At 35.0% G+C, this 10345-nt stretch overlaps 1 protein-coding gene across 1 annotated transcript; it reads left to right on the forward strand.

Annotated features, from left to right (window-relative positions):
- Positions 1-5300: 5300 nt before the first annotated feature.
- On the forward strand, positions 5301-5648 carry LOC105299771 (histone H2A-Bbd type 1). Its single transcript, XM_011371673.1, has one exon. It carries the CDS (start codon positions 5301-5303, stop codon positions 5646-5648), a length of 348 nt encoding a protein of 115 aa, XP_011369975.1.
- The last annotated feature ends 4697 nt before the right edge of the window (positions 5649-10345 follow it).

A 10345-nucleotide genomic window follows, 5' to 3' on the forward strand; every position in this document is an offset into this window, starting at 1 on the left:
CTTGGGCCCCACCCAAGCCACATCTAGGTTAATCCTCAGCAAGTCAGGAGCACCCTGCTGAGCAGCACCTAGACTCACACTGGAGGCAGCTGGCCTCAGTTTCTGTTGTGGCCTTATGAGGCAACTATAAGTACAGCATCTGTGGATTGCTTGCTGAAACTTGATAGGTGGTCCCAGAGGGGTAGAGGCTTGGGCTAAATTTGGCCTGCAGCTGAACTCCTCTCAAGACTGTGCCACTGGACACTTACTTCACAAATCCACGCTAATAAGACCGGGAGACTTAGGAGCTTTGCTTAGTACATAGAAACAGACATGGAAAGGCAGCCAAACTAGTAAGACAAAGAAGGAGAAACCACATGAGAGAACAGAACAGAGATTCAGATATAATGGAGTCAAGTAATCTAACAGATGCAGAGTTCAAAACTGATTATAAAGATGCTCAATGAACTTTTGGAAAATGTAGAGAACTCCACAAAGAGATAAAAATGGAGATGGAGATTTTAAGAGGGAACCAGTCTGAAATGGAGAACAGTCTGAAGTGAGAAATATATTAAATGGAATAAACAAAGGAATAAACAAAGTGAATAAAGAAGAGGATCAAATGCCCTATCTAGAGGACAGAAAAGCCAATCAGGACACTCAAACAGAATGGCAAGGGAAAAAATGCCAAGACTATAAAAATAATTTAAGGAAGACATGTGACACTATTAAGGCTCCAAATATTCGTCTGATCTGCATAACTGAAGAAAATCAAAATATTGAACAGCTGTTTGAAGAAATAATGATGGAAAAATTCCTTAACCTGGTGAAGAAAATGGACATAAAACCCCAGGAAGCTCAGAGGATTTCAAAAATCAGGGATCCAAAGAAGCCCATACCAAGATACATCAAATTTAAAATGCCAAAGGTTAAATACAAAGTAAATATTTTAAAAGCAGCAAGAGAAAAACAAATAATTACATATAAGGGAAAACCCATAAGACGGGCAGCTGATTTCTCAAAAGAAGCTATGCGGGACAGAAGGGCTTGACAAAAACTATTTGACAGGATGAAGACCCAGGATCTACAACCAAGAATAATTTATCCAGCAAAGCTATCATTTAGAGTTGAAAGACAGATAAAGAGCTTCCCAGACAAAGGAATTTAAGCTAAAGGAATTTATCACCACCAAGCCAGTATTACGGGAAATTTTGGAGGGACTTCTTTAAGAAGAAAAAACACGTATCAAAAACAGGAATAAAGAATGGTAACAACTACATTCCTATCAATAAGTACCTTAAATAGAAAAGAATTAAGTGCTCCAACCAAGGGATGGAGTGGCTGAAAGGATAAGAAAACAAGACCCCTACATATGAAAAGGAAGGGAGTGGAAAAAGATATTGCTCTGATGGACCTAGAAGGTATTTAAGTCAGACAGAGAAAGATAAACACTATGTGATTTCATTTATATGCGAATCTAAGGAATAAAAAGAACAAACTAATCAAAAACAGACTCACAAATATAGTGGACAATTTGGTGTCAGACAGAGGGGAGGGGGGTTTGGGGGCTGGGACAATGGGGTAAAGGGCTAAAAAGGTACAAATTAGTAGCTGATGGATGGTCATGAGAATGGGGAGCACAGCATAAGGAATGCAGTTAGCATTAATATGTTGGCTAGGTGGAGGGTCAGGGGAGGGGGGTGCAACTGGGGCATTGTTTTATGAATTAAATACATGTCTAACCAATGTACTGTATACCTGAAGCTAAATAAAAAAAAAGAGTGAAGGAAAGAAAATTGCTTTTATGGATTGGAATCTGAAAAAAAAATAACAAAGATAATAGCAGAAATCAATGAAATTTAAAATAAAAACAATAGAAAAATTATTTAAACCAAAAGCTGTTTCTTAGAAAAGATGGATAAAATTCCTAAACCTCTAGCCAAATAACAAAAAAAAAGAAAGAAAGAAAAGGAAGGAAGGAAAAAAGAAAGGAGAATTGAATTGAATCGAATCGAATAGAATTGAATTGAATTAGACCAATTTCTCAAAAGCCACAAACTACCAAAACTCACATGAGGTGATAGATAATCCCATACTATTCAAAAAATTGAATTTGTAGTTTAAAATCTTCCAAAGGAGAAATCTCCAGGCCCAGTAATTAATCTGGGGAATTTTATTCAAGATCTAAAGAAACTAAATTCTAAACAATCTCTTCTGGAAAATAGAAAAGTAAATATTCTTCAAATTGCTGAATGAGGCCAGCATTACCTTTATAACAATACTAGACAATGATAATACAAAAGAAAAAAAAAGGAGTCTATACAAACCAATGGTTTTTAGGAACATAGATATAAAATTTTCAAAAAAAATAGTAAATTGAATTCATCAATATATAAAACAATAATACACCACAACCAAGTGAGCTTTATTATAGCAATACAAGATTGGATTAATATTTGAATATTAAGTAATGTCAGCCATCTTATTAACAGTCTAAAGAAGAAAAAACATATGATCATATCAATGCATGCAGGGGAAGCATTTGACAAGATTCAACATCCATTCCAGATAAAAATTCCCATCAAAGTAGGAATAGAAAGAAATTTCTTCAACCTGCTAAAGGGCATGTACAAATTACCCAGAGCTAAAATTATACTTATTGGTAAAAGGCTGACCGTTGTCCCTAAGTTCAGAAACACAATAAGAACATTAACTCTCACCACTTTTATTGAACCTTTGCATTGAAAAACCAAGCCAGGGCAATAAAATAAGAAAAAAAATAAAGGGCATACAGATTAGAAGAGAAGAATTAAAACCTTTTTATTTAGAGAATACATGACTGTCTCCATAGAAAATCCCAAGAAGTCCACACACAAAAAAGCTCCTAAAACTATAAATTTATAAAGATTAAAACATAATTTAATATCTATGCACTATCAGCAAACGATTGGAAACTGAAAATTTAAAAACAGTATCATTTACAACAGCATCAACATAAGAAATACTTGAGAATAAAACTAATAAAACATGCAGGATATTTATGCTAGACATGGCAAAACACTTTCAAAAGAAATCTAAAAAGACCTAAACAAAAGAAAAGGCATAGAATGTCCACAAATTAGAAGACTTGTTATAGGTAGAATGACAATATTCCCTAAGTAATCTATAAATTTCACCCAACAGAAATCAAAATCCTAGTAAGATTTTTGTAGATATATACACGCTGATTCTAAAATATGTAAGTAAAGGCAAAGGAATTAAATTTGTCACAACAAATTTGAAAAAGAAAAAATTGGAAGACTTAAGTGTAAGTCTTACTTAAGACTTACTATAACGCAGTAATCCAGTAATTAAGACTGTGTAGTTCCGGCAAAGAGATAGACACATAGATCAGTGCAATAGAATACAGAGTATAATAGATCAATGTAAAAAAAAAAGTAGAGAAATAGATCCACATAAATATAGGTAACTGATTTTTGACAAAAATTCAAACATTTCAATGGAGTAAGTATAATTTTTACAATAAACAGTGCTAGAACATTAGATATTCACATGGAGAAATAAATGAACTTCAACCTAGCCTCACAGCTTATATCAAAAAATTGTCTCAGAAGAATAATAGATCTAAATATAAAATATAAAACTCTAAAATTTTTAGAAAAAAAAAAAGAACAGGAGAAACTGTTGTGACCTTAGGTTAAGCAAAGAGTTCTTAGATATGACACCAAAACTACAATTGGCAAAATAAAAAATTGGGGGTTTCATCAAAATTATAAACTTTTGCTCTGTGAAAGTCATGATTGAGAAAAGGGGAAAACCCTATGTTCATAGCAGCACAATTTACAATAGCCAAGATATAGAAGCAAACTAAATGCCCATCAACAGATGATTGGATAAAGAAGTTATGCTTCGTATATACAATGGAATATTACTCAGCCATTAAAAAAATTAAATCTTACCATTTGCAATGACATGGATGGACCTAGAGGTTATTATGCTGAGTGAAACAAATCAGAAAAAGATATATGCCATATGATTTCACATATATGTGGAATTTAAGGAACAAAAAGAACAAACTAATCAAAAGCAGACTCACAAATATAGAGGACACTCTGGTGACAGCTGGAGGGGAGGCTGGGAGAAAGGGATGAAAGGTTAAAGAAGTACAGATTAGAGTTGATAAATGGTCATGGAGATGGGGAGCATGACATAGAGAATGCAGTCAGTATTAATGTTATGGCTAGGTGGAGAGCCAAAGGAATAAAAAAGCAATTAAGTGGATCATTTTATAAACTATATAAATGTCTAACAAATGTACTATATACTTGAAATGAATAATAAAATAAAATTTTTGAAAAATAAAAGAAAAAAAGATAAGTTACAGAAAGGAAGAAAATATTTGCAGAAGATATATCCAAGAAAGGACTTGTACCTAAAGCACATAGGTACTATATCCTGGAGCCTGCTAGCAAGGCCTGAGGGCGGGACTTGGCCATGCCGTGTCCAGATGACATGTGGAAGGAGCAGGACTTCGCCTCCCGCCCTGGTCCTCATTTCACCTCCAGCTTCAACAACTCTCCCACGAATATTGTCCCCCTCTGGACGCTTGGACCAACTGCCTTTCTGTCTAGGTACATTAGCTGAGTGTCACCAATTACATTAATGCAGTCAATTAAGTCAAAGAAGTATATATTCCAGATGAAAACTCCCTAAGTCTGAGGCATCTGTTTGTGTAAAAGTTGGCCAGCTACTGTAGATCTATTCAAGGCGTACAATTATCCATCTAAGATCTTTTCCTAAGAAAAGTTCTCTACTGAAAATGGAGACTAGATCTCTATGGACCCATTTATAAAAATCTCCAGGTGATCAGATCTAAAAACAGAATTCTCAGCCTTTTTCTGCCAATAATGGGAATAATTTGTCAGTTGTAAATGAACAAAAACAAGATGGTAACATAAAATTAGTACAGATGAAAATTACAATAAAAATAAATATTTCAAAAATAAAATTAGAAAAATAATATCAATGTTCTATTGGTGCTTCAGAGTCACTTTTGTTGAAGTACAAAGAGTTCCCTGAAAAAGTTGGTAAAGTTAACAAGGAGACCATGTTCTTATCATGGACATGTCTATTCCAGTCCTGATCAGGACCCAGTGGACATCAGTGACATCACAAAGTCTGAGTTGTCACAAAGCAGTTCCCTGACCAATGAGGGGCTGGAGCATGAGGATACAGCAGGATAAGCACTGGTATCTGGAAAGGCCCAGGCCAGCAAGACAGTCCAGCTGGTCCAATTGGGGTGGGGCAAAAGGCAGTAAACAATGTCTGGGGAAAGAAGACACCACTCCTCTCGTAGGCGTAAGAAGCGCGTCCTCTCCCGTTCCACAAGAGCCGAACTGCAGTTCCCTGTTAGCCGCGTGGATCGCCTCCTGCGAGAAGGTTCCAATGCCCATCGCATGAGCTGGTGCACACCTGTTTTCTTCACTGGCATTCTGGAGTACCTGACGGCCAACATCCTGGACCTGGCGGGCAAGGAGGCCCACAACCACCACCAGGTGCTCATCACCCCAGAACACGTGGAAAGGGCAGTGGACAACAGCCACCTCAGCTACATCTTTGATGATGACATCCACCCTCAGGTTGATGAGATGCCCTCACCGGGGAAGTAGTGGTGATGCCTGGGTCCCAGAGCCTGGCAAGACCTCATCGACAGCCCCATCTAGTCCCCAAAACTGCCCATAGATGAGGGAGACCTTCCACCATCAGGGTTTGCTATTAAAGTGTTTAAACACACAAAAAAAATAAAAAAATTAAACATGGGTACAAGACTTAGAGTGATAACTTAGTAAGTTATATAAATGTCTAATTACCATGTTGTATACCTGAAACTAATACAATACTATATGCCAACTGTAATTGAAAATTGAAAAATTATTTTAAAATAAATAAAATATATAATTTAAATAAATAATTATTTTAAAAATATAAATAATTCTTAAAATTCAATAAGAAATCAATCTCTTCTCTACCCCAAAAAAACTATGGGGAAAATATTCGAACAGACACTTCTCCATAGAGAATAAAACAGGTTACAATTCTGACACTTGTTCCAATGTGTGTTTTCTCCAACACCAGTAAGCAGTTCTTTTGGGTTTTTATGGAGGCTTCATTACATCAGCGTAATTGATAAGATTATTGGCCATTGGTGACTGAACTTAATCTGTAGCTTCTCTCCCCTTCCCAGAGGTAGGAGGGCGGTAAGACTGAAAATTTTAGCCCTCTAATCACCTGGTTAGTTCACAGGGAAGCCAGGCCCCATCCTTAGGTTACCTAAAGGCTTCCCAAAAGTCACTTCAGTAACGTAACAAAAGACACCTTTATTACTCTCATCACCTTGGAAATTCCAAGGGTTTTGGGAGCTCTGTGCCAGGAATGAGAACAAGGACCTAATATGATATATTTTATTATTAATCACAGTATCACACAGGTATATGAAAAGATGCTTAACATCATTAGTCATGAGAGAAATGCTGTTTAAAACCACCTTGAGATACCACTGTGTACCCCTTAGAAAGGATAAAATTTTTAAGTCTGATCATATGAACTGTTGGCAAAGATTAAGAACATTTAGATCTCGTATACTGCTGATGGTAATGTAACATGATATAATCATTTTGGAAAACAGTTTGGCAGTTTCTCAAAAGGTCAGACATATACCTACAAGATGATCCAATCAATCCATTAATATTACATATTAGAAGCACATAACACATAAACACATCTAGTCAATGAATTGAGTCTACTGATTCTACTTGCATTGTGCATCATTATAACATTGTCATGTATTTATTTGAATATTTTATGTAGAAAGCACTGGTTATAATGATACCTACGTAAAATGTAATAGGTAATAATGTTAGGTACTAGTCAGACATGAGCGACGGGAATAAAGGAATAAAAGACCCAGCCTAGCATCGTCCAAAGAACACCCTATTGGTAGTTAGAGAATCCCTTCTACATCCCCAGAGACAAAATATAGGAGAGCCAAAATCTATAGCTGTTTTAATTTGGCCACAGACATCTGTGCAGAAGGTACTACCCTAATCTGCCCACAATCTAAGCCTCATTATACTGTCATTATAATACTATGTTTATGCCTGGAATTTCATGAATCTAATTATAACAGACTGAATTCTGGGTAAGCGCATGTGCATAGGCAAAGAGTTATATAGCAGCCAAGTTTCAATCAAAATGACCTGACCTCACATGCCAATCACCTAGGAATGCCTTTGGAATCACTCATCATGGTCCTAATATAACACAGATCTTCTCACTTCTGAGTGGTTCAGCTCTCCGCACTGAAATCAGGTTCCTCCTTGGAGCGTGCTCTGTCTTTCTAAAATATACTTTTAATCTTTTCTAAATATCACTAACCTGCATCAGTGAGGAAAAACCAAGGAAAAATTCTAATTACACTTCTGATCGTTATCACCCCACCCGCCACTGGGATGACACCAAAGTTCAAATTGCCCCCAATGGTAACAATAACATTAAAATATTTTTATTTTATTTGTGATTTAATTTATTTTTCCAGTTTAAAATACAAATATGAACAAATTTTAAAATTTAAAACAAAGGCATGCTACTGATATAGAACTAAACAGTGATACAGGAGCTAGTACTATGACTATAATAAAGAGAAAAAAGAAAACTAGAACTATCTTGCAAATTTCACAATAAACTACAAATTGGCTGCAGTAGGAAAAAAGCTGCTTGTTTTGTGTAAAATATTTTTTAATAATAAAATGAGTAATATTAAAAGACATTTTCAGCAAATACATAATAAATTTTTAAAACTTCTTCTCAACAGTCGAAAGAAAAATGATAAAATTAATCACCTAAAATCAGGTTTAAAATTTTCTTTAAACAATTTATACCAGGATCTGAGCTTGTAACTTAGCTGTAAAATAGCTTAAATTCAACAAAATGAAAAAGCAACCTATGGAATAAGATAATATATTTGCAAATCATACATCTGATAAGGGGTTAAACCCGAAATATATTTTTAAAAAATCTCATACAACTCAATAGCAAAAAAAGAAAATCTGATTTTAAAATGGGCAAAGAAACTGCATAGACATTTTTCCATATAAGACATATGTCAATAAATCTGATTTCAGGTGGTTAATTTTATCATTTTGTCACAACTTTGATTTGGTCGCCAGAGAGATGAACAGAGCCTATATCATCTATGCCATTTTTTAATAGATGATACCAACTATTAACAGAATATGGAGCAGCGAGAACACTTATGTGTTGCTGGTGAGAATGCAAATGGTACAGGCACATAGAGCACAGTTTGACCATTTCTTACTAAATGAAACAAATAAGGATCATATGATCAATCAATCTCCTTATTAGGCAGTATCCAAAAGAAACAAAAGCATATACCCACATATAGCCTCATATGCAAATGCATATAATAACTTTATTACAGTAACTTGAAACTATAAAAAACCCAAAACCTATTAAACCCATAAAATCCATTAAAAAGTGAGTGAATGAAAAATGTGGTATAGCCATACAATGGAATTCTACTCACCAATAAAAAGGAACAAATTACTGATTTACGCAATTACATGAATGACTTTCAAAAATACTATGCTATTGGAAGAGTTATGCCAGTGGAAATGGCAGAGTGAGAAACTCCAAAATTCTAGCCTTCAATAAAAGTAATAAAATAATGCAAAAACTATCAGAGTCAATTTTTTGCAACTATGAAAATTAAAGAAAGATTAGAAACAAACTGGGAACACTTATTCAAGAAACAGCTAATCTCAGTGAAACAACAAGCTTTGTGGTTTTAAACTTACCCCAGTTCCATTTCTTACTCTGCAGCTGAATGGTAGCTTCGAAAATGACAATTCATATTTAGGTGGTAAAGGGAGCAGAAGAGACCTCATTCACACACAAAAATATATATAATTATATGTTTTAGCCAATGTGGTGGTTCCCCATAAGATCATCTCAGAAGGCTTGTCTTTATTTTGCCTAACTCAACACTAGTCCAGTGCTAGAGACACTACTCAGGGATGGAAGTGGAGTATTTATCAAAAACATATATAGGCAAATGTTTTAGTCACTACTGCCTGAGGCACTGGATAACATTTGAGGTAAACAATAGTCTAACCAAAAAGCTCAGTAGGAAAGGATAGAGAATACGATATTTACAAGTTTGTGAAAGCTCTGACATATTTAAGGGAACTCAGAAAGCAATGCACATGTCCAGGTATATGTGTATACTAAGAAGGGACCTGAAAAAGCCCTAAGATCTCACCTTTGGCTAAACTTCAGACTGCACAAGCAGGAAGTGAAAGCTAATGCAGAGCTATAAATTGTTAGGCTGAATGCTGAAGGTGTGCCCAACATGGATACAGAGTCCTTTGGCAAAGATTAGGAGATTTTTTTGGTTCCAGGAAAAGATATCAATATTTCTATCCAATCATTAGCTGACCACTAAACTAACGTAACAGAGACTTTAGTAACCACAAATGGTGAAGAATACAGAATTTACAGAATTGGTTCAGAAAAGTCACTAAATAAGTGAGCAACAACAATCACAATAGGCAGCAACAGTGACAAACCCTGGGGGTGGGAGGAGAATCTTATTTTCAGAGCTACACATTATAATATTCAAAATGTCCAGTTTAAAAAAATTACAAGTCATGCGAAGAAACGAGTATGGCCCATACATGGGGGTGGGGAGGAGCAATCAATAGAAATTGTCCTGGATGAAGCCCAGATATTAGATTTTCTAGACAGTCTTTAAATCAATTATTTTTAATATCTTCAAAGAGCTAAAGGAAATCATGTTTAACACTAGCATGAGAATAGTCTCTCACCAAACAGAGAATATCAATAAAGTGATTGAAATAATAAAAATAAACCACATAAGAATTTTGGAGTTGAAAAGAATAATAACTAAAATAAAAATTTTACTAGAGGATCTCCACAGATTCAAGCAGACAGAAGAAGGAATCAGAGAATTTGAAAATAGGTCAATTGAGATTATCAAGACAGAGGAACAGAAAAAAATGAACATAGCCTCAGAGACCTGTGGGATACTATAAAGTATATCAATATATGCATAATAGGAGTCTCAGAAAAAAGGGAGAGAAAGAAAAGGGAGAAAATAATATTTGAAGAAATAATGGCCAAAACTTCTCAAATTTGATAAAAACATTAATCTATACATCCAAGAAGTTTAATAACTAGAAAAAAATTCAAGGAGATCCACACCTAGATATGTTATAATCAAACTGTCAAAGACAGAATTTTGAAGACAGTAAGAGAGTAGCAATTCCAT

This window comes from Pteropus vampyrus, unplaced genomic scaffold (genome assembly GCF_000151845.1).
Source record: "Pteropus vampyrus isolate Shadow unplaced genomic scaffold, Pvam_2.0 Scaffold193, whole genome shotgun sequence".
Taxonomy (NCBI): domain Eukaryota; kingdom Metazoa; phylum Chordata; class Mammalia; order Chiroptera; family Pteropodidae; genus Pteropus; species Pteropus vampyrus.

Coding starts and splice junctions, on each gene's coding strand:
- LOC105299771 (XM_011371673.1), top strand. CDS start 5,301: ATGTCTGGGGAAAGAAGACACCACTCCTCTCGTAGGCGTAAGAAGCGC.